At 42.1% G+C, this 26,148-nt stretch overlaps 1 protein-coding gene across 1 annotated transcript in view; it reads right to left on the reverse strand.

The window, feature by feature from the left end:
• The window catches only part of LOC309558833 (protein mono-ADP-ribosyltransferase PARP14-like), an 85,776-nt gene that overhangs the window by 50,234 nt on the left and 9,394 nt on the right, over positions 1 to 26,148 (reverse strand). Inside the window, exons 2-6 of the mRNA XM_082261916.1 lie at positions 26,014 to 26,144; positions 23,101 to 23,131; positions 20,160 to 20,345; positions 14,441 to 14,677; positions 11,550 to 13,807 (exon numbers count right to left, since the gene is read on the reverse strand). Coding sequence (XP_082118042.1) covers positions 11,550 to 13,807; positions 14,441 to 14,677; positions 20,160 to 20,345; positions 23,101 to 23,131; positions 26,014 to 26,144 — 2,843 coding nt within the window. The remainder of the gene's footprint in view (positions 1 to 11,549; positions 13,808 to 14,440; positions 14,678 to 20,159; positions 20,346 to 23,100; positions 23,132 to 26,013; positions 26,145 to 26,148) is intronic.

A 26,148-nucleotide genomic window follows, 5' to 3' on the forward strand; every position in this document is an offset into this window, starting at 1 on the left:
GGGGAGTATGGAACAGGCAGCACCCTCAAACCTTCAGAAGTATGAGATGAACCCCAACAACTTGGAAAGGTGGATCTCTCTCACACGTACCAACACAGACTATCCCCCAATTTAACTGATCCCCAAAGGTTTTTGATTAAATAGCGGAATAGAAAATATGATCCCAAAAAAGTGTATGTATATCACACGTACACAACCACACTAGGCCCCAATTACTATTGTTTGTACCCCTAAAAGGCTAGGAGTAGGGGGAGTATGGAACAGGCAGCACCCTCAAACCTTCAGTATGAGATTGTGTTCACTGTACCCCACAAAGATTGAGTTCACTGCACCCCACAATGATTGTGTTCACTGCACCCCACAAAGATTGTGTTCACTGCACCTCACAAAGATTGTGTTCACTGTACCCCCCAAAGATTGTGTTCACTGCACCCCACAAAGATTCTGTTCACTGTACCCCACAAAGATTGTGTTCACTGCACCCCAAAAAGATTGTGTTCACTGCACCCCAAAAAGGATGTTGTTCACTGCACCCCAAAAAGGATGTTGTTCACTCCACCCCAAAAAGATTGTGTTCACTGCACCCCACAAAGATTGTGTTCACTGCACCCCAAAAAGATTGTGTTCACTGCACCCCAAAAATGATTTTGTTCACTGCACCCCAAAAAGGATTTTGTTCACTGCACCCCAAAAAGGATGTTGTTCACTCCACCCCAAAAAGATTGTGTTCACTGCACCCCAAAAAGATTGTGTTCACTGCACCCCACAAAGGATTTTGTTCACTGCACCCCAAAAAGATTGTGTTCACTGCACCCCAAAAAGGATGTTGTTCACTGCACCCCAAAAAGGATTTTGTTCACTGCACCCCAAAAAGATTGTGTTCACTGCACCCCACAAAGGATTTTGTTCACTGCACCCCACAAAGATTGTGTTCACTGCACACCAAAAAGGATTGTGTTCACTGCACCCCAAAAAGATTTTGTTCACTGCACCCCAAAAAGATTGTGTTCACTGCAGCCCAAAAAGATTGTGTTCACTGCAGCCCAAAAAGATTGTGTTCACTGCAGCCCAAAAAGATTGTGTTCACTGCAGCCCAAAAAGATTGTGTTCACTGCAGCTCACACACAGAAAAATGGATGTGGATCACTGACACCTGCCTATCTCCAATCCCACACCACACAGCAATATCGATTGTAGTTTGTAGAACACAGTTTCCCTAAAATTCAGCAGACTCTGTCCCTAACAGGATTGAGAAGAGATCGTAGATCAGGATTGAGTGCAGACCCCACCCCCCACACAGCAATATCGATTGTAGTTTGTAGAAGACACTGACCCTATATAATTCAGCAGACTCTATCCCTAAAATGCCTACAACTCGCCCTGCCTAAACACTCCGACCTGTCCCTCAATTCTATCCGGACACAAATGGTTTTTTCCTGCCTATCTTTCCCTAATCAGCAGCCAGCACGTTGATGTGTGCTCTGTCCCTGAATCTAAGCAGCATAATGACGCCGCTGCGGCTGCCTCGAACTTATAAAGACTTGGTCACATGCTTCAGACGGCCAATCACAGCTACTGAGACATTTGCAGGCATGGCTGGGATGGCTTAAGGCACACCAGTTAAACGATTGTTGATTGGCTGTTGAAAGCCCGCCATGAAAAGAGCGCCAAAGCATGCAAAACCCGGAAATAAAACGACCGAACACGGATTTTTACCCGAACATACAGTAAAGTGTCCGTGTCCGTGTTCGGGTACAAAAAATCCAATTATTCGGTACGAACACGAATAATACAGTCCGTGTTCGCTCAACACTAATTAAGACTATCCTCCAGTGGGAAGAATGCTTCTTACATTAGTGGTCAGTGGGAAGAATAATCCTTACTTTGGAGGTTGATGAGAAGAATCCCTACCTACCAAATAGCTTAAAAGATCATTGGTTTCTGTGGTTACTTATCTGAGAGACAGACATGTCTCATAGGTGTATATAAGTATTTCACTTGCGCCAGGGAGGAAGTACTTTATATGGTAAGCTGCAAGTTCAAACTAACTATACGTATATAGTTAAGTATGCATAAATAAGTATCAAAAATAACTGCGCTAACCTTGAGATGTGGTATTTAGTGTATGGTCATGGTAAACTTAATTAGCAAACAAATAATTGTTAAAAAAATTATTAATTGTTAAAATTGTTAAAATTATAATGTACCCTTCAATACAGATATAGACTAGATATGTGAATAAAATCCAAAAAAAGTGCATATAATAGTGCCAAATATAAACCAATAAATATGCATTTATTCCAATAAAACTGTGGCAACCAGGTGCTCCAATAAAAATTATTATAGTCCATAATAGTGCTGACTAGAAAAAAAGTCCTTTGAGTGCAAATAATACTGGTGTGGTGATGGTATGACCCTCCACTTCACCTCAGGTGCTGGATGGTAAGGTAGCTCACTTACCAAATTTCGTGGATTCCTGTGGCGTACGCCAGCAAGAATCAAACTGCGCTTGTACACTGCTCCGGATTTTTGCTCGTGGATAAATGTGGATCCTTTGGAGGCAGATGTTGCTCAGGATAAAAGAGAAAAAAAGCTCCTCATCGTGTAGAAGGTTAAAAACTTTTATTGAACTCTTCACACGAACAACGGAAATAAAAAACTTGTCACTCCAAATCACTTCATACAAAGGTTAAATCGTATGCTCAAACCGGCCAAAAGTGCAAAAAAATAGAGCTATGTCTCCGCTCTAGCCCCTTCTGAGCTCCTTCCAGCCTCGCGGCTGCTAATCGGAGATCTACAATGTGAACAGTCGTGTATTGGGGCCGTACCCGGAAGTTGGGACTAGGCGTGCGGTTCAGCAGTAGGCTCAGAACGAGGCAGCGTGCGTATCAACTTGATACGTTTCGTCAGAGATATGACGTCTTTGGAAGTGGTACGTGCGCTGCGTGGCTGAGTTTATATAGGGAATGCGGAAGCCACATGCGCTATTCAACCCGCCCCCTGTTTATCAATATTTGGTCAGACCGGATACACCTCACGATGTCTGTCATCCCAAGTTGTTGTAATCAACCAGTTGGTGTAACCATAACAGTGTATTCCAAACGGTCCGTGTGTATTTATAAAGGAAATTAGTTAAATGTCATAAGTTATTTTGATTTCAATTGGATCCAAATATCGCTATTAGGACCCCTTTAGACACCAAAAAAGAACCTTATTATTTTTCTGATAATTTTTCCTTTATATATATAGTGCAAATATGCTAAATTTCCCCTGTGTAGATATATAAAGTGATGTGAATAAACTTATATTGTGATAAAATTATATAATGATAAAATTATATGTGAATATACTTGTTATGTAATTACTGTGGCATATGTTAATTAGTGGGTCCAATACCACTTATTTGTGAATCAAAATGACTACAAATACTAAAAAAAATTAGTGTTCTATGTGTGACTATAAATAATTATAGATTTGTTATATTTATAAAATTATGGTGTTGTAATCCTTTGACAGGATACGAACAGCGTAAGATGTATCCGTTTACAGTAAAAAATCACATAGTATCCAAAAATCAGGTTCACAATAATTCAAAATTTTGGTACACAATAATTCATTAATTTTAAATATAATTTTAAATATTGGCCTAGTAAGGGATTAATCAACGAAGGAAATGTCTTTAGCAATAAATAGACACCAATATTAAAAATAGTATAATCTTAATATCAACAATATGAAACCCTAATATGAATAAAATAAATAACAATGTCCTAAAAAATTCCCCACATTAATATACTAGTCAGTAATTGGAGATAAAACAATTTAAATCAAGATCTATGTTCGTACCCCCAGGCTGTAGTGTCCCTAATTCATAGATCCAATACGTCTCATTTTTTGATATAGCTATTCGCATATCACCTCCTCGCCAGTGGGTGTCCACTTTGTCTATCCCACTGAACCTGAGTAGTGTGGGGTCTCTGTTATGTGTTCTAAAATGCATGGAGACGCTATGCTTTTTAAAACCCTTCCTTATATTATTTAAATGCTCCCCTATTCTTATGCTTAGTTTTCGTGTGGTACGGCCTACGTACTGTAGGCCGCACGGACAAGCTAGTAAGTATGTAACGTGAGTGCTGGAGCACGTGATCAATTTTTTTATCTGGTATTCTTTGGAAGTTTTATGGGATGTAAATGTTATTTGCTTTCTAGTTCTATGTTTAACTGTTTTACATGATTTGCATTTTCCGCAAGAATAGAATCCCTGGAAGTCTAAAAAAGAGATCATCTTTTTAGGTGGGTCGGGGATGTTGTGTGCTAATCTATCTCTTAAATTAGGTACTCTCCGATAAACAAATTGTGGCCTCGGTGGTAATATTAATTTGAGGGTGGTATCCCTCATTAATATATGCCAATGTTGTTTTACTATTTTTTCAAATTGTCTATAATTTCTGTGATATTGTGTGATAAAAGCAGCATTGGCTATTTTTATTTTTAGTCTTATCCTCCAATAAGGTTTTTCTATCCATATTGCCAATGTTGTCTTGGAGTGTTAGCAATTGGTGTTGGTCATATCCCTTGTCCTTAAACCTTTTAATTAATATGTTTGCTTGTTGATTATAGTCAATGTTGTCTTTGCAGTTTGAGAAGGGCAACTAAACTAATTAGGGGATTGGAGGACCTCGACTATGAAGAGTGTCTGCAATCGCTCAATTTATTCTCCCTGGAGAAGAGACGTCTGAGGGGGGACATGATAGCAATTTATGAATATCTTAATGGGGATCCCAGCTTAGAAAAAAAGCTGTTCATTCGAAGGGATTGCATGAGGACTCGAGGGCATACAATGCGATTAGAGGAGAAGTGTTTTAACCTCAGGCAACGTGGGGGGTTCTTTACTGTTAGGGCTACAAGATTGTGGAATTCTCTACCACAAGAGGTGGTTTCTGCGGGTAGTATGGTGGCTTTCAAAAGACTCTTAGACTTACATCTCAAGGATCAGAACATTCAGGGGTATGTGAGATGATTACAGCCACACACACCTACACAGGTTGAACTGGATGGACTATTGTCTTTATTCAACCTCACCTACTATGTAACTATGTATGTAACTATGTAACAGTTTCTCCGCATTCTCAAAAGTTGTCCCTTAGGGATTCCCTTGATCCACCTAGGGTGGTGACAACTATGAGTGGGAATGTACCCATTTCGATCCGTTATTTTAAAAAATGTTTTTGTATAAAATGTATTGTGCTTATAATAAATAGTCAGATCTAAAAAATTAACCTATCCTTTATCATATGTACCAGTAAATTTAATCTTATAGTTATTAATATTCATGTTGTGTAAAAATTATTTTAATGCGTCCTCCGTGCCCGCCCAAATAATAAAAATGTCATCAATATATCTTTTATAAACTAAAAAGGTCCTTGTTATTTTTCCCAAAAATATCCTCTTGTTCCCATTTACTGAGGAAAATATTGGCAACGCTAGGGGCGTATTTAGCCCCCATGACCATGCCCCTGTGTTGCCTGTAATACTGGCCTTCGTGCCAAAAATAATTGCTCCCCATTGCTAGGTCAAGCATTTCTCCAATAAGGACCTGTTGCTCATGTTTGATATCAGTTTTCTCTTTTAGAGCCCACATGACCGCCCTCAGTGCGTCATCTTGGTCTATGTTAGTATACAGTGACTCTATGTCAACTGTTGCCATTATTATATTTGGGCCGCTCTCTACTCCATCCAAAATATTGATCAATTGCTTGCTGTCCCTAAGGTAGGCCGGGTAGGATTGTGCAAGTGGTTGCAAATAATGATCCAAGTATTCGCCCATTCTCGAAAAGATGGAATTAATTCCACTTATAATAGGTCTTCCCGGTGGGTCTGCTAAATTTTTTTTTTTTTTTTTTTTTTTTTTTTTTAGGACTCTTTCCTGGTTCAAAGTCACCGAGATTGCACATGCGTTTGGATTTATTTACTTGATAAATTATACGGACACCATTTTTATACTTGTTTTGATATTGCTATACTTTTTAATTGCTATTTCTCTGCACGGCCACACACCAGAAGGAATCCCGCACCCCCGCACCCACCCACTCACTGGCAGCCACACACATCCACTCCTGCACCCACATCCACTGACATACCCACGATCACATCCACCGACCGTCACCCCACGGGCGCCCATCCATCACTGGACACTACCCACTGAAATCACCATTGTACCACATACTAGCCTCCACCACCCCACCTCCGCCACTCACCCCCGCACCCCCCCCGCACCACCGCACACACGGTACACATCCGCCGATCTCCCAAACAAGCCCTCACCCGATGTTTACCATCTGCGCACAGATCTGCCCCGACACACACAGGCCCGTCACCCGCCACGCCCAACCACTTCAACATACCACACACAGATCCCACCAGCAGTCCCCCGGCACAGATCCCCACACAACACCCCACCACCAGCACAGCAGGACAGTGTAGTGGTTAGATTGGACAGTGTAGTGGTCAGTCTAGTGGCTAGGTAGGTCAGTGTAGTGGTTAAGTAGGTCAGTGTAGTGGTTAGATAAGACAGTGTAGTGGCTAGGTAAGTCATTGTAGTGCTTAGTGTAATGGTTAGGTTAGTGTAATGGTTAGGGTCCACTCCTCCACAACAGCCTATTGGTCCTCCCCCTGCACCGGGAACTCTCAAGTGCAGAAAACGTCACAAGGGGAGGAGTGGTGTATGGTGGCGATATCATGGATGGTGGAGTCAGTGTAGTGGTTAGGTAGGTCAGTGTACTGGTTAGGTAGGTCAGTGTAGTGGTAGTCTAGTGGCTAGGTAGGTCAGTGTAGAGGCTAGTTAGGTCAGTATAATGGCTAGGTAGGTATTGTGACATCTAGTGCGGGGGGGGGGGGCGGCAGTGTGACATCTGTGCAGGGGGGGGCAGTGTGACATCTGTGCAGGGGGGGGCAGTGAGACATGTCTGCTAAATTTTTATGTACTTTTGGGAATTGATATATAATAGAAAGTCTGGGATGGTCAGGAATAAGATATCTGTATCCCTTCTTATTTAATATGCCTCTTTTGTGTGCTTTTTTTAGGAGTAGTTTACATTTACTTCTGTATTTACTGGTAGGGTTATTCTTTAATTTTTCATATGTTGATATGTCTTGCACCAATCAATTAAATTCTTTTTTATACATTTCTTTGCTTAAGACAACAATAGCCCCCCCCCCCCTTTGTCCGCTGGGCAGATAACTATATTTTTCCTTTGTTCTATTTTCTTAATACCTTCCCATATATGTTTCTTATTTCTTCCTTTGGTTTTTGGAATACCCTTGAGGTCTTGAGTGACCATGGATTTAAAAGTTTCCGTAAAATAATTGTTGGGGGTTTAGGGTTAAAAGTAGATTTATTTTTTAAATTACTATGTTGAAATTCTGTACTACTATCTAAAAGCATATTATCCTCTTTGTGATGGTAATGTTTTTTTATGTTAATTTTTCTTACAAATTTTTGGAGGTCTATAAATGTTTGGAACTCATTGAACTGTTTGTCAGGGGCATATTTAAGTCCCTGATCTAATACCATGAGTTCTTCCTTCGTAAAGGTTTCATTAGTTAGATTATAAATCCCCTGGCCTAGTATTCTCGTTTCCTTTATGTCGCGGCCCCCTCTGCACCCTCTCCGTCTCTTTCCCCTCTTCCATACACTGGTTGTGGGGGTGGTGGTAGTGGGGGTGGTTGATGGTATGGGTAGGGTTGGTACCAGGGTTTGCCCCTCTCTCCCCTGCCTCTTCTTTGATTGGGTTGATTCCACCCCCTGTGCCCCCTGGGGTAAAATGAGGGTCCTGGTGGGTTGCCATATTCCCTGTTGTGAAAATCCTGTTTATAGGGTTGGTTATGATGGTTCGGTTGGTAATAATCTCCCTGTTCATATTCCCTATGATAAGGGCTGTAATGGTTTGGTCTAGGTGGGGGTCTGGGTGTTGCAGTGGGATGGGGGCCCGCTGGGGTATTAGTATTTTTCTTTTGTGTAGTGAAATGTGTGGGTCTCACAGGGGTTTGATTGGGTTGTCCTTCTTGGTGTTGGGGATGGTAACGGGCACGGAGGACGCATTAAAAGAATTTTTACACAACATGAATATTAATAACTATAAGATTAAATTTACTGGTACATATGATAAAGGAGAGGTTAATTTTTTAGATCTGACTATTTATTCTAAGCACAATAAATTTTATACAAAAACATTTTTTAAAGTAACGGATCGAAATTGGTACATTCCCACTCATAGTTGTCACCACCCTATTTGGATCAAGGGAATTCCTAAGGGACAACTTTTGAGAATGCGGAGAAACTACAAAGACAACATTGACTATAATCAACAAGCAAACATATTAATAAAAAGGTTTAAAGGACAAGGGATATGACCAACACCAATTGCTAACACTCCAAGACAACATTGGCAATATGGATAGAAAAACCTTATTGGAGGATAAGACTAAAAATAAAAATAGCACCTATTCCAATGCTGCTTTTATCACACAATATCACAGAAATTATAGACAATTTGAAAAAATAGTAAAACAACATTGGCATATATTAATGAGGGATACCACCCTCAAATTAATATTACCACCGAGGCCACAATTTGTTTATCGGAGAGTACCTAATTTAAGAGATAGATTAGCACACAACATCCCCGACCCACCTAAAAAGATGATCTCTTTTTTAGACTTCCAGGGATTCTATTCTTGCGGAAAATGCAAATCATGTAAAACAGTTAAACATAGAACTAGAAAGCAAATAACATTTACATCCCATAAAATTTCCAAAGAATACCAGATAAAAAAATTGATCACGTGCTCCAGCACTCACGTTACATACTTACTAGCTTGTCTGTGCGGCCTACAGTACGTAGGCCGTACCACACGAAAACTAAGCATAAGAATAGGGGAGCATTTAAATAATATAAGGAAGGGTTTTAAAAAGCATAGCGTCTCCATGCATTTTAGAACACATAACAGAGACCCCACACTACTCAGGTTCAGTGGGATAAACAAAGTGGACACCCACTGGCGAGGAGGTGATATGCGAATAGCTATATCAAAAAATGAGACATATTGGAGCTATGAATTAGGGACACTACAGCCTGAGGGTATGAACATAGATCTTGATTTAAATTGTTTTATCTCCAATTACTGACTAGTATATTAATGTGGGGAATTTTTTAGGACATTGTTATTTATCTTATTCATATTAGGGTTTCATATTGTTGATATTAAGATTATACTAATTTTAATATTGGTGTCTATTTATTGCTAAAGACATTTCCTTCGTTGATTAATCCCTTACTAGGCCAATATTTAAAATTATATTTAAAATTAACTTATTTCTAGTTACATACAACCTTTTTTCAGTAGTTTTATATGAATTATTGTGTACCAAAAGGGGGTTTGCCTGATTTTTTGATCTTACGCTGTTCGTATCCTGTCAAAGGATTACAACACCATAATTTTATAAATATAACAAATCTATAATTATTTATAGTCACACATAGAACACTAATTTTTTTTATTTTTTTTAGTATTTTTAGTAATTTTGATTCACAAATAAGTGGTATTGGACCCACTAATTAACATATGCCACAGTAATCACATAACAAGTATATTCACATATAATTTTATCATTATATAATTTTATCACAATATAAGTTTATTCACATCACTTTATATATCTACACAGGGGAAATTTAGCATATTTGCACTATATATATATATATATATATATATATATATATATATATATAAGGAAAAATTATCAGAAAAATAATAAGGTCCTTTTTTTGGTGTCTAAAGGGGTCCTAATAGCGATATTTGGATCCAATTGAAATCAAAATAACTTATGAAATTTAACTAATTTCCTTTATAAATACACACGGACCGTTTGGAATACACTGTTATGGTTACACCAACTGGTTGATTACAACAACTTGGGATGACAGACATCGTGAGGTGTATCCGGTCTGACCAAATATTGATAAACAGGGGGTGGGTTGAATAGCGGATGTGGCTTCCGCATTTCCTATATAAACTCAGCCACGCAGCGCACGTACCACTTCCAAAGACGTCATATCTCTGACGAAACGCGTCAAGTTGATACGCACGCTGCCTCGTTCTGAGCCTACTGCTAAACCGCACGCCGAGTCCCAACTTCCGGGTACGGCGCCAATACGCGACTGTTCACATTGTAGATCTCCGATTAGCAGCCGCGAGGCTGGAAGGAGCCCAGAAGGGGCTAGAGCGGAGACATAGCTCTATTTTTTTGCACTTTTGGCCAGTTTGAGCATACGATTTAACCTCTGTTTGAAGTGATTTGGAGTGACAAGTTTTTTATTTTTGATGTTCGTGTGAAGAGTTCAATAAAAGTTTTTAACCTTCTACACGATGAGGAGCTTTTTTTCTCTTTTATCCTGAGCAACATCTGCCTCCAAAGGATCCACATTTATCCACGAGCAAAAATCCGGAGCAGTGTACAAGCGCAGTTTGATTCTTGCTGGCGTACGCCACAGGAATCCACAAAATTTGGTAAGTGAGCTACCTTACCATCCAGCACCTGAGGTGAAGTGGAGGGTCATACCATCACCACACCAGTATTATTTGCACTCAAAGGACTTTACAGCACTATTGCACTTTTTTTCTAGTCAGCACTATTATGGACTATAATAATTTTTATTGGAGCACCTGGTTGCCACAGTTTTATTGGAATATATGCATATTTATTGGTTTATATTTGGCACTATTATATGCACTTTTTTGGATTTTATTCACATATCTAGTCTATATCTGTATTGAAGGGTAAATTATAATTTTAACAATTAATAATTTTTTTAACAATTATTTGTTTGCTAATTAAGTTTACCATGACCATACACTAAATACCACATCTCAAGGTTAGCGCAGTTATTTTTGATACTTATTTATGTCTCATAGGTAACCTCTGGAAGAACCTCAGGAATCTTCTGAATTCTGGTTGAGAAAGGCTTATATTTTTGCCCTAAAGCGGTAGTAAAACCTCAAGCTTTTCATTCTATGCATTAAGGTGAAAAACCTTCTGTGCTGCAGCTGCACCCCAGTCCCCCCCCCCATTTTCTTACCTGAGCCTGATCCAATCCAGCGATGTGCATGGGCCGCGCCTGCAGCTGTCTCTCTCCTCATTGGGCAGATTTATAGCAGCGAGAGCCCTTGGCTCCCGTTGCTATCAATCAAATCCTGTGACACAGGTGCGGGCCCGAGTTCCGCTGTCTGTTTCAATGGATGCATCAGCGGGACTCGGGAGCAAGCCCGCATGGGTGTCCCCAGGAAAGGCAGCTTTCCGTGGAGGCACCAGATGAAAAGGAGGAGCCTAAAACACCTGCAAGGGACCCCAGAACAGGTTTAGGGCTGCTCTGTGCAAAATTATTGCACAGAGCAGGTAAGTTATAGGCATGTTTGTTATTTTTAAAAGAAAAAAAAAATCACATAAAATTAAATCACATTAGCAGGAAAATGCTGGAGAATCTACATACCGAGCAGTCCTCAATGTTCTTCTGAAGCAGCTGGATCTTCAGTCCTTCCTTGGTCATAACAGTGTTGTCATTACCTCTATTCACTGGTGGGTTCTGTGCCACTCTTGTGACCGGCTGGGGTGCCAGTGATGTAGATGGCACAGCGTTTGTTTGGTTACCAAACTTTGCCTTTGTGACCTCAGAGAAAAGGTTGACGGTTTCATCCTTCATGTCTACAAGATGGATTCTCTGTAAAGTGCTCTGTTGTCCCGGCGTCTCTACGTAGTCCCGTATGGCTTCCGCTATGTTTTCAACACATAATTTTAGGGGAAACCCAAAAACTCCAGAACTGACAGCTGGAATTGCTATTGAACTGTGACTCTTCTCGGAGGCCAGCTGTAAACTGGTGGTAATTGCCTTCCGTAGAAGCCGTTCACATCTGGAGCGTGAATTTCCATCCCACCGGGGACCGACTGTATGTATGATTTGCTTGCATGGCAATTTCCCTGCGTCAGTAATTACTGAATCTCCAGTGAACAATTTACCCTCTTTCCTGATAATCTGATCGCAGTCATCTTGGAGTTTACCTCCTGATGCATCCAGAATAGCTTTTGCCAAACCCCCAATATGTTTCAGATCTTCATTGGCTGCATTAACAATGACATCTACATTGTGACGGCACAGGTCATCTTTATATACACAGAGGGTTATTCCATTTGGAAGAGTTATTTGGAATCGGGGTTTATGAAATAGATTATCTTCTACACCAGCCTCCTCTAAGCGTATTACACAATGGTAATTTGTCCTTGCGGTTGTAGCATGAACTTCTTTATTGACTTTACAAAACTTTTTGGCTCCCGGTTTCTCAATACGCAGAGTATCAGTGTGAAGTGAGTACAGCATGTCCCTAATGACATTTGCTGATTCTTGGACCTTCACCCGTGGTCCTGACAGGCAGATGTTGTTCTGGTTCTTTGTTACATTTACATTTTTCTTTATGTTTTCCAATATCTCCTTCCCTTTCTCCCAGATGAACGTCATCTTTGCTGAAGGTTGAACTGGAATTTCGGTCTCTATAGTAGTGTTCTTCTCCAGAAAGTCGCTGACTTGTTGGTAACAATTTTGAACATTTGGCGTCAGGCCGGAAATTACCACATTGTCCTCTGTTCCAGAACAAGATTCCTCTATTAGGACTGTGATTTTCTCTGCATTAAATACCTGAAGCAGATGTGACTGGAGACTTCTCCACTCAGGAGATTTCAGAAGACTTTTGTCTTCAACTAAAAGTTGTCTGTGGAGCAAATTTTCCTTAATTTGCTTTTCTGCTTCTGTCAAGTCTTCCTTTGAATGAGCCAACAGTTTAACAACACCATCATCAATTTCCAGCATTGCGTTAATGTTGTGACGTACAAAGAGCAGAGAGGACAGCTCCTCGTTATCGGTGGATATCAGGAACTGGACGAGGTGGGGATTCATCTGGATGGATTTGCTTTTCATTTGTTGTGTGATGTTGAGTATCTCACATTTGGCGGTGAGCACTTCTTCTCTCAGTCCCGATAGACGGGCTTTCTTTGTTGGCACATCATAATCAATCTTCAACTCTGGAACTTGGTCAAGGATCTTCTTCTTCAGACCACTGTTACACATAATCTGATAGAGGGCTGGAGACATGGATAAGGTCTCAGTCTTGGTTTGTTTCTTTCTTTCTACCTGTTCGGTGGTTTCCTCTATCAGTTTTCTGAATGTCTGGTCAATCTTTGTAACATCCTTGGACATTCCAGCCAAGAAAACTTTCTCTGAACCAAAGTCAGGTTTGAGGAGTACTCCTTCATAGGTGGAGCTGCTGACATGTTCTTTAATAGCTTCCCAGACTGACTTATCCATTTTATACTCTATTACTCTGAACTTTGATATGAAGAGTTGGAATTCATTAGAAACATCCTCTTTCCATTTTGGTACAATCTTTGTCACAGACCTGAGATTGGTGGACACGGTGGGAGGGAAGATGAGTTGAAGGACAGGATCCTGGCAGTCTTGATCTGGCCATTTGATCTCACAGTGTTTATTCTTCATCTTCACATCTATGTTGTTCTTTAGTCCTTCATTATTACAGATATATTGTAATATGTAGGGACTGATATTAAACTCTACAGGCTTTGGTATTTCTATGCAAGGTCCATCCTTCCCATACAGTGCTATACCCAACAATGGGTAGTAAGGGTATACAGATATCTTTTTCTTGGAAAACACATGATCCTTCTTCAAAACTCTTTTAACATCTGAAAAAGAAAGAAAAAAACTGATGGTTCACAGTGATGCTTCATGTAAAACATTAAGTTCTTCAAAGTGGTTGACCAAATATTGATTAATGTGGTGTCTTAGGGGGCTACAATAGAGGCTTTGGAGTGGCGAGGTGAGGGGGTCATTCTTATCACAGTCTGAATAATGTGAGTATTTTCACCTTGTGTTTGCATGGCTTTCATAACCCAATTAAACAACATTTTAGTTTAAGATACTGACTATTTGAGAAACTTAGGTACTCCGTAATAAACTGCTCAATTCCTCTGCCATGAACAAATACATTTCAGAAGTAGTGAGTTTCTGAAGTAAACACAACTAAAAGTTTTTGTAATCTGTTGGCCAACAATGAATATCACATAGTACATCATTTTGCTGATAAAAAGTTAAAAATGCCATCAAACAAAGGCTGCCCATAACCCATCCCCTGACCCGATCAACTGACACTTCCACTGGAGCATTTCTAGCATTATTAGGCTGAGTATAAACACTCTCTTGTTGGCCACAAATGGTTCTATTTCTCCTTGAGGTGCCACTTACCATATCATATCATTTAGAGGGTTTTCTAAGAGGCACCAACCAACCTGTGAAGGTTCCGTCTGCTCTGTTCTCACCTGCTGTGTCCTGAAATGTGATCAGTGCAGCTCTTTCCTCAGGTAGCATCACAATCTCTTCTACTCTTCCTCCCCCCTGTTTTGGGTTCTCAAAGAAAGCAGTCAGATGCATCTCAGATGTGTTCTCACGGACATTCTCCACCCTGACACTTTGGGATTCTTCCAGAGGCCTCGCTGTCAGCTTGTTGTGAACCGCTCTGAGGTTACTGGAGAAAGTTCTGATCAATCGTGGAATATCTGCAGAAAAACCAACACAAATTGTTTTCCTAATATATATAGCATGAGTACAACTGTGAAAAAGCTATAAAGAAACATGGAGCCTACGTGGTGAGGGGCTTAAGTTTTCCCCATGGCATTTACCCTGTACAGCTGGCCGTCCCACCTGATAAACACCTGTGGTTGCCAGTTCTCGCCGTGTATTACAGACGGCCAGGCGTGGCCGCCATTAAGTACCTGACATGGGATTTGAACCTGGGTACTTTGACATTCTGTCCTTTTATCCTGCCTCTGAGCCACACTTCAGCTCATATGTATTTAGTCTTGTTAATCTGGTATTGCCTGCAGCACTAGGGGGCTGGACTTCACCTGATTATACTCCTGTCTCTCATTGTCCACCTGAAACGAATTGCTTAATTAAGCAAGCTATAAAAACACTGCCTCTCCCTTAGAGCAGTGTCAGTTCATTGCTGATCTTTGTTCCTGTCTGACAGACTGTATTGCTGATCTTTGTTCCAGATTGTTCCTGTTTGACAGACTTTGTTCCTGTTTGCTGAGCATGTGTTCCAGACTGACTTCGGCTTCCATCCTTACCTTCGCTCCATGTTGTTCCTGCGACCTTATCTTCCTCTCATCTCCTGATCCTTATCCGGACTAGTGTCATCCAGTGACTACAGTTATTCCTGGACTTCCCTTCCCATTGTATTCCTGCCGGTGTTCCGTGAGAATTACCTACCCGTGAGAAAAACCTACCCTCGTCACTTCCGGTTCACCCTCAGTGTGTGTAACGCGGCGGGTACATTAAAACAGCTGGGCTACAATATGAGTCATCTCCGCTCCTGTCCCTGTGACTTCCCTCATCTCGGCAAGTAAATATAAAAGCGGCGGCGGGGGTATGAAAACATAATTCATGGACCCGCCAGCCGCTTTTATATTTACTAGCCAAGATGAGGGAAGTCACAGGGTCAGGAGCGGAGATTACTCGTATTGTAGCCCAGCTGTTTTAATGTACCCGCCGCGTGGGTAGGTTTTTTTCACGGACACCCTCATCAATTTATGCTAGTGCGCATGCACACTACACAGCTCCTCATCTGTTCCTATAGGTATCCGGGTCTGTGAGCATGCGCACTGTTGCGCTGCTCAGCTCTTCCTGGCCGGAAATGACGAGAGTAGGTTTTTCTCACGGGGTAGGTAATTCTCCCGTTACACCGGTCCTGCTTATTGGAGCACCTTCCCTGCCAAGCCCCCGTGCACAGATTCACAGCCCAGGTGGCTTTCTTACCTTGTCACCTTGGACTGTGGATATCTGCAAGGGTGAGCATACATCTCTGCATTACAGACTCCAGCAAAGGTAAGCCCCGTGGCGCCCTGATTCCTGGGTCTCACTGTGGTGGCCCCCTCCACAAACACTGGATCATGAGAGGAAGGTTGTACAGCAAATGATCTTGGAACAAGATGTTGGGAAGAGAATGATGGACCCTCACTGTTTTCACATTTTATAAAACTCATATTGATATATATTTGGTAGATTTGTGCTCTCTAAGGGCTCATTTATACTTGCTTCAAAATGTGACATTGGACACGCTTTTTTAAAGCACTCTGAATGCAAATTAAAGTTCCTGTCACTAAAGAAAATGGTTTAGTCCTGTTTACACGTTGTGTTTGCTTAGCTTAAAATATTACACCCCATGTCACTTTCTTGGTGCTTCTAAGCGTCTCCAAAGCATCCATAGAAGTCCATGACAACGCTCGCTAACAGCACCTGCAGCTTATGAGGGGCTTTTATTCAGAGATAGCTTCACTTTGTTTTGGAGGTATTGCAGGTATGAGGTGACCCATTATGCACTGGGAAACCAACAAGTGAACCAGAAAGATGTCATCAGTGGTCACTTCCGGTTCATGTGTATATATTTTGGAAGTTTGTGGAGCAGACGTTACATCTGTTGTGCAGCGTAGAGCAGCAAAAAGGTGAGCGGAGTCTGGCTTGGAACGGTGCAACTAGCAGACTTCACACGTGGTGTGCAATATAGGAACGCTATAGCGGAAGTTAAGTGGGGACTGGAGAGAGAGGACTGAACAGTGGAGGATCCACAGAGCTGGTAGACTGGAGCAAGCAAAACTAGCAATGTCACACGTTAGGGATTGACCGATTATCGGCAAAGCGGATATATCGAGGGCCGATATGCACTTTCCCCTATATATCGGAATCGGCCCCGAAGGTTACCGATATTGCTGATATTTCGGAAAAGTGCTTGTACCGGAGTGATCCCTGCAGCTAGAGGCATCAGCCCGATAACGGCATCCATAGCCAATGGTCAGCTGTCTTGGAATGACAACCGATGCCACTGAGAAGCCGCTCGGCTGTCATTACAAGGAGCGGGAGGGGACGCCCCTCCCACCGCCTTCCGCAACTCACTAGGGTCTCCTGTTCCACCAGGAGACCCGGGCAACCCGCCTGCACGGTCGCAGAAGACCCGATCAAAGCCGCATTCGGCTCTGATCGGGTCTCCATGCAAAAACCCGGTCCGGGTACTCGGCGCCAGATTTAAAAAAAAAACTACAGCATTCAAAACAGCCAAACTTGGTGTTTTGAATGCTTTTACAGTGCAGAGGAGGGGTTTGGGGTCTTTTAGACCCACAGATCCCTCCACAACAGTACCTGTCAGGTAAAAAAAATAAAAATATATATATTTTTTAAATGTACGAAAATATCGGCCGACCCCGATACGCGATGACCCAAATATCGGTGTCGGTATCGGGAATGAAAAAATGATATCGGTCAATCACTATCACACCTGGTGTGCAGTGTGGGAGGAATATATCGGAGACCAGAGGAGAGGAGGGTCAGCAAACCAGAGGATCAGCAGAGCTGAAGGTTACTACTGAGTGGGGGAACAGCAGAGCTATGGTTTGCTACTTAACCACTTAAGCCCCGGAAGATTTTACCCCCTTCCTGACCAGGGGGTATTTTGCGATTCGGCACTGCGTGACTTTAACGGACAATTGCGCGGTCGTGCGACGCTGTATCTAAACGAATTTGGCGTCCTTTTTTTCCCACAAACAGAGCTTTCTTTTGGTGGTATTTGATCACCTGTGCGATTTTTTTGATCATGCGCTATAAACAAAAAAAGAGCGTAAATTTTGCAAAAATAGCCATATTTTTCACATTTTTTTATATGAAATTCCCCCCCAAAAAAATGTAAAAATCTAAATTTTTTACCATTTTCGGCCAATTTGTTTTATGCTACCTATGTTTGGTTAAAAAAAAAAAAAAAAAAAAAAATCGCAAAAAGCGTATTTTGATTGGTTTGCGCAAAAGTTATCGCGTTTACTAACAAAGGGAAAGATTTTTGTCATTTTTGTTGTTTTTTTTTTAACGCGTAATGGCGGCGATCTGCGATTTTTTTTTTTTTTTGCGGTACTGCGACATTGCGGCAGACAGATCGGACCCTTGACTGACATTTTTGACACTTTTGGGGTTACCAGTGACATTTCTACAGTAATCAGTGCTATACATATGCACTGTTACTGTAAAAATACACTGGCAGTGAAGGGATTAACTTTTTTTGAAAGGGTGGGGCTATGTGTATCCCTAGGGGCGTGCTTTCTACTGTGATTGGCTGTGGCTTCAGATGTATGAACAGTGATCAACGGTTCTACATAGTAGAACCGTATGATCATCCTTCATACACGGGAGAATGACAGGTGGCTTGTTTACACAAGCTGCCTGCCTTTCTCCCTCTCCCCCGACGATCGCAGAGTGACCGGCGGACATCGGGTCCGCCGGTCACACGCCGGAGGGGGGGGGGGGTGCGCTCGCTCCCTAAACCCTCACAGGCTAGCGACGTAGCTTTGCCTGTGAGGGGCTGACTGCCGACGTAGATCGGCATTAGGCAGTCGGCAAGTGGTTAATGGCGGGATCAGCAGAGCTAGGGGTTGCTACTTAGTGGGGGGGGATCAGCAGAGCTAGGGGTTGCTACTTAGTGGGGGGGGATCAGCAGAGCTGGGGGTTACTACTTAGTGGGGGGGGATCAGCAAAGCTGAGTGGACTACTGAGCAGAGGATCTGCTGAACGAGGGTACTACTGAACCCCTTTAAAATCAACACACACACACAGGGCATTTGCCAAGCTTCATTAAAGCTTCAAAAAAAGCATCACCACTGCATCAAAAGCACATCAAAAATGCATGTTAAGGTGGTAAGTGCTTTAACCACTTGCTGACCGCCCACAGTATATTTACTGTGGCAGTCAGCCTCTCCTGGGCAAACCGACATAGTACTACATCGCTCGCCCAGGAGCCTATAGGGGGCGGGCGCGCACCCGCCCCCGCTCGTTCAAGGCCATCCCCATGATCTCGCTCAGGAGAGGGAGAAAGGCAGGTGGCTGATGTAAACACAGCCGTCTGTCATTCTCACTGGTTTAACTGCAGAGATCATACGATCCTGCTATGTAGGATCGTATGTCTCTGTGGTTACATCACAAGCCACGCCCCCCCACAGTATGAAGCACACCCCTAGGGATACATTTAACCCACTGATCACCAATAAAGTTAACCCCTTCCCTGCCAGTGTCATTATTACAGTAACAGTGCATATGTATAGCATTGATTACTGTAGTAATGTCACTGGTACCCCCAAAAGTGTCAAAAATGTTAGTCAGGGGTCCGATCTGTCTGCCGCAGTCCCGCAAAAAAAAAAAATCGCCGACATTACTAGTTAAAAAAAAAAAAACACAACAAAAATGACAGAAATCTTTCCCTTAGTTAGTAAACGCCACAACGTTTGCGCAAACCAATCAAAATACGCTTATTGCGAATTTTTTTTTTTTTACCAAAAATATGTAGCAGAAAACAAATTGGCCTAAAATGTTAAAAAAATTTTGATTTTTACATTTTGGGGAATTTCATATAAAAGAATGTGAAAAATATTGTTATTTTTTCAGAATTGCCGCTCTATTGTTGTTTATAGCGCAAAAAAAAAAAAAAAAAAAAAAAAATCGCACGGGTGATCAAATACCACCAAAAGAAATCTCTATTTGTGGGAAAAAAAAGGACGTAAATTTCATTTGGGTACAGCGTCGCACGACCGCGCAGTTGTCCGTTAAAGTCACGCAGTGCCGAATCACAAAATAGGTCCTGGTCTTTGAGCAGCCAAATCCTCCGGGGCTTAAGTGGTTGTTATGTGTGTGTTGAAGTCGAAGCAAATGTAAATCTAATACAGTTGCATTTTTCTTGAAATGACTTTATTGTACAGTGTGCACATTTTTTGGCATGCGAATCTATAGATTGAAGCTTTTACCTCCATTGCTCTCCAGCCCTCAGATAAAAATGTCAGTGCAGGCTCACGGTGGTTCCCAGTTTTTGGCATATGGCAAACAACATTCTCTTACTGGAGCCCTTGGCTGGTAGTACATGATGGAGCTTGTAGGCCCATACTAGAAGCTGGGAGCCTCATTTTAGGCTCCGTATCTAAATCATAAGAAAATCACAAAGACTGGACTCACCGATATCACATGTGAAGGTGACAACAGCAGATTGGATCTCCGGAATTATCTCCACATAGAAGTCGGTGTCCTCATTCTTCTCACTGGTATTCTCCACCAGGAGGTTCAACATCTCAGGAGTGTGGTTGCCCTGGACATTCTCTATTATAACCAGAGAGGTCGGGGGGACTTCATCATTGGGTGCGGCTGTAACACAGTAAATTATATTCCCATGAAAACATTTTTTAGAGTTATTTTTTTTAATCATCATGATAAACATAATGACTTAAAGCGGAGTTCCACCCTAGTTATACATTTTTTTATAAAAATACCACCGGGACAGTCAGGGCTAGCACATTCCACAATGGCTAGCCTCTGATCTGTCCCGGGTTGCACTTACCTTTCAGGAGAAATACTTACCTTGAAATTGTCTTCTCCAGCGCTGCCATCTCAGGTGTGGGCAGCTTGAAGCCAGCGCGATCCTCTTCCGCGTCCTCTTCGATCCTCTTCCTCCTTCTTCGGTCCCACGATGCACTGCACCGGCCCCGACGTCACTTCCGGGTCGCGCGTCTCATCCCTCCACAGCTTCTGGGCATGCCCTGTTTAGAAGGGAATGACGCGCGCGCCCCGGAACTGACGTCGGGGCCGGTGCAGGCGCAATGATTCCTGGGAGCGATGACGTTCAGCTCCCAGGAATCATTGCAAAAGCCAGGAAGTGACGAATCGCCGTGGCCGCCGAGGGGAGGAAGAAGGAAGTAAGGTGAGTATATTTTCTCTAAAAGGTAAGTGAAAAAAAAAAAAAATTTGCGATTATCCATTTGTTTTTCAGGTGACCGGGAGCGAGAAGATGGAGGTAAGTATAAATTTCGGGTGGAACTCCGCTTTAAAGAACAACATTCTAAGAGCAGAGATTGTGTTTCTTTGTTGAGTTGCTGAGATCATTCACCAGGACAGGACAAGAGTTGGTGACCTCAGAGTAGAGCCATGGTTCCTTCTAATTGTGGAGGACCAATGAAAAGAAAAGCGGGATATATAGACAAAGGCCTTCTGGGAGGATCCAGCTGGAGCTGCTCAATTATATCCAATTGTTGGGAGATTCTGAGATAGAACTAGAAGTGCACAGAAATGATCTCCATCCCGGGACTAATTTTGAACAGATGAGGACCAGGAATGAAGGGAAATCTTTCTAATGGAGCCCCAGATTGCAGTTAGGATCAGACTGGGGTTCTAATCCTTTCCAACTTCATCTAAAATTAGAAATAAAGTTTTTGTTTTGACATTTTCAGCAATTTTTTCCTTGTAGGAATTCTCTGTAAAATGTGCATCCCCAATGGAAGAACCTTGGTAATCAATGGCAGACCAATCTCAAACCCCTAATCCTCCCTCCCTCCCTCCCTCTCTCCATCCCTCCCTCACTCCCTCTCCCTACATCCCTCACTCCCTCTCTCCCTCCCTCTCTCCATCCATCCCTCCCTCCCTCTCTCCCTCCCTCCCTCACTCCAACCATTATGAGCTAAAGGACAAATATTTCTCTGAACATCCAATAAATGATTTCTTAGGAATGAATTTAATTTTGAGGCGCTGTATAATAGAGCTGCACGATTAATCGTATGAAAATCGCGATCTCGATTCACCCCCCCCTGACGATCTAAACCTGACATATGCTCAATTCTTTGCATAGCTTGTGAGGAAGCAGAGAGAACAGCTGTGGAAAAAAAAAAAAAAAAAAGCCTCCTGGCAAATGCCTATCAGCATTAAGCCCCCGTTCACACTGGGGCGACCTGTGAGGCGACCTGGTCGCCTCACAGGTCGCCGCAGGTCGCTTCCCATAGGGAAGCTGCGGACCCGTTCTGATAGGAGCGACACAAGTCGCTCCAACTCAGAAAAAGGGTCGCGGTGCGGAGGTCGCGGTGCGAAGTAGTGTCGCCCCAGTGTGAATGGGGGCTAAGTCTCCCAGTAACTATAAACAAAATGATTACATTGTATCTTTTCCTTCCCTCTGCCAGGGAGAAAGGAAGTTTAACCTCTTAAAGACTGGACCTTTTTCTGACACTTGTTGCCTGCAAGTTAAAATCAGTTTTTTTTTGCTAGAAAAGTACTTGGAACCCCCAAACATTTTATATATTTTTTTAGCAGAGACCCTACAGAATAAAATGATGATTGTTGTAATATTTTATGTCATACTGTATTTGCGCAGCAGTCTTTCAAACGCAATTAATAGACTTTAATGAATAAAAAAAAAAAAAAAAAACGTAACAGTAAAGTTATCCCAATTTTCTTTTTGTTACACAGAGAATCGTGAGAGAATCGTGATCTTTATTCCAAGCTAAAAAATCGTGATTCTCATTTTGGCCAGAATCGTGCAGCTCTACTGTATAATGATATAATAAAATTTGAATCACTGAGTGCTGGGTGGGAAATTGTGTATTTGAATGAATACAACGGTGCAATCAAAAAAAAAAAAAAAAAAAACAATTACTAAAAATCAAGAAAAAGGGGGGGTCTAGCACATGCTGATCTATAATGCGGACTTTAGGGGCACATCATTGGATAGTCAGAAAATTGAATAAATTAATTAATTTATTTTATTAAATTTTCTGACTATCCAATGATGTGCCCCTAAAGTCCGCATTATATAGAAGATTAGTGAGCACCTGGCACTTTTTTGGTGATTTGATGATCCGGATATTGTTATGGACTTTTATATATTGATTTGTATTAATTGTTTTTTTGATTGCACCGTTGTATTTACTCATATACACAATTTCCCACCCAGCACTCAGCACTTTGTGATTCACATTTTATTATACCATTATACAGCGCCTCCAAATTAAATTAATTCCTTTGTTTTGGTTTTACCAAAATTGATGGCTGCTGTTTCTATGTATTTTTTTTTTTTTTTTTAGATAATTTCTAACAGTAGGAGGCGCCATTTTTAATACACATTGAAATGATTTCTTACGTTTGTCCTCAGCACTGTCGGACTTGGAGCCCTGAAAATAGAAGATAAACCGCTATGAGTAATCTCTAGAAATTCTGTTCAGTTCATTATAACAATTCTTATTTCCATAACAACCATTATTCCCAACAGAGACAACCAATGGGAGCGGAGAAAAGAAAATGGTTACTGCAAACAACACACGCATTATAGATTAGTGAATTGAGTCTGTTATTTAAGAGGACCTCCCATGGAATAAATGGAAGGTTTGCTTTTTTGCTAGCCCCCTGCCCCCCAACACAAATAGCTTTAAAAAGCCATTTGTAAACATACTGTTCTACCAAAAAAAAAAAAACGTACCCGTATTTTCCGGCATATAAGACGACTGGGCGTATAAGACGACTGGGCGTATAAGACGATTGGGCGTATAAGACGACTGGGCGTATAAGACGACCCCCCTAATTTTCAAGTTAAAACATAGGTTTTGGGGTATACTCACCGTATAAGACTACCCCCCTTGCGAAGCAAGGCAACACCATTGAAAAAAATCAGATTTCTCATAGATCTCCAAAGGTACCCCAAGTACTGTAATACATGTAATCTCTCATAATATTTCCAAGGTACCCTAAGTATTACCAGTAGATGTAATCTCTCAAGACGCTGGCTGTGTGGGAATCCTGTACTGGTATACCGCATGTACCGTATCTTCGGCTACATACAGTATACCGCTCTGAGCCAATCACAGTGAGCGATGTATTCTATTATTGAATGCAAAGCCTGCTCAGATTGGCAGAGTCAGAGAGGCGGGCTGATGTTACTCCGCCAATCCGAGCAGGCTTTGCATTCAATAATATAATACATCGCTCTCCCTGATTGGCTCAGCGCGGTACACTGTATGTAGCCGAAGCTACGGTACATACGGTATACCGGTACAGGATTCCCACACAGCCAGCATCTTGAGAGATTACATCTACCGGTAATACTTATACTTAGGTGACCTTGGAGATATTATACTCAGCGTATAAGACGACCCCCCATTTTTGGGGGATTTTTTTGAGGTTCAAAAGTAGTCTTATACGCCAGAAAATACAGGCCCCAGCCTCTGACACTTTCTAAAGGCACAGATGACTTCTCTGTGCCTCCCGGCATAGCTGGACGCCTATTGCAAGAGTTCATTCAGTTCCAATATTTTTTTTAATTGTTTTAGTAAACAAGGAAAAAGAAGGGGATCACTTAGAAGAGCAGTGAACAATCCTCGCACACTCCGAGCATGTAACATAGAAAACATACAAAATGTGAGGTTCAATAGAGATTACTGAAGACCATAACACGCAGATTACGTCTACTATGAGGGTTCCAACACACAAACCAATATAAAAGCCAAGACAGTAAATAATTATAAACTACTGGTAGAACATTCAAACTTCCTGGATAGTGCGAGGTAACCATCCAACCATGCAAGAGTTCATTCTCATGGGATTTTGACCCCCTAGTTCTACCAGATAGCATAGAGACATCACCCGCACCTCCAGGAAGTGTCAGAGAACAGAACCAAGATAAGCCATTTTCGGGGGGAGAGCAGTTTGTTTACAAAAGGTTTTCATAAGTTTTTTGAGCTGGTGGGCTGGGAAAAAAAAAGAACCCTCCATTTACCTTGGATGGTCCACTTTAAAGCCCTGGTACCCTTCTTGTTGTGTAGCCCTTGGACCCCAGAAGTCTGTAAATGAACTATAATCATCACACTGATCTTTAGAAGTCCATTATGTGCTCCCATTCCATGTCCACACGTCTCTATTCTCCAACCTCATCTGTAGCATTTCCACAGTGTCTGACCTTCTCCTGTAGTCCTCTGTAATAATCAGGGCTTTTTTCAGCAGGAACGCGGGAGAACGCAGTTCCGGCACCTCCAGCACTGAATGTATGTAAAAGCAAGGGGTGGGGGTGTGTTGGAGGGTCTTTTGATGCTGGCTGCTTGGGGATCTATTGTCACTGGTAAGGATCTGTCATTACGTGAGGGTCTATTGTTGCTGCTAGTGGATCTTTTGTTGCTGGAGGGTCTTATGTTGTTGGTAGGGATCTCCTGTCGAGGTAGAGGTCTATTGTTGGCTGATCTATTGATACTGGTTGCTGGGAGAGCCATTGTTGCTACTTGAGGGGTCTAATGTTGCTGGGGTGGATCTTTTGTTGCTGGGTGAGGTATTTTGTTGTGTGTGGAAGGTGGGTAGGGGTGGAACCAAGGGACAGTGCTCAGAGGTGGGTAGGGGGTGGAGACAAGGGGTGCCTCAGAAGGGGGGAGTTCCTGCACCTATTCTCCGAGAAAAAAAGCCCTGGTAATAATATATTAAATACTATGTGTGGTGGCCCCTTGGAGGTGTCAGGGGCCACAGTTGAAGCCCCCTGTACCTCAGTAGTTGACCACCACTGGCTTTAAAGTATATGCAAACCCAGCAATGGCCTTCTCCTTTTCCTTCCCCTTTGGTCAGTGAAATATCCCATTGGATGTGTTTTGTTAGATCTGTTCAATAAGTACAAAAACCCTGTTGATCCTGCCAGAAATCTTGTGAGTCAGAATCAGCAGATATTTTGATGAAATGAAGTAGAAGTGTAAATTATACATTCCATTACAACCGACTATATTCAGAGTTTTTATTTCCTGGAGTTCCGCCGATCTCAGGGGATCAATACTAAGTGAAGATGTTTATCTGATCAGTCATGCCCCCACAAGAGCGGGAGGGGACGGTGTCTGCAGACACACAAATGGAAATATTGGTGGAATTGGCTGACTGTGGCCCCGTGTATAGAGGCCCCTTCAGATGATTGCAGATATTTCATGGAAACTTTGATGGACAGTATTTTTTTAAATTTTAATATTTAATTGAAAAGCCAACACAATTCTGTAACCTCAATGTGGAGCTTGTCTCCAGCAGATTTACTTACAGTGGCCGATCCCGGTGTATCCTCCGGAATGTCCGGACTCTCAGTATTCGGCAGTGAGACGGTCAGATGTACTTCTTCCCCATTGGACAGTTTCAGCAGATGGCTCCCTTTCTGGAGGACTCGATCCCGCGCTGA

Source organism: Pelophylax lessonae (assembly GCF_965119305.1).
Source record: "Pelophylax lessonae genome assembly, chromosome: 6".
NCBI classification, from domain to species: Eukaryota; Metazoa; Chordata; class Amphibia; order Anura; family Ranidae; genus Pelophylax; species Pelophylax lessonae.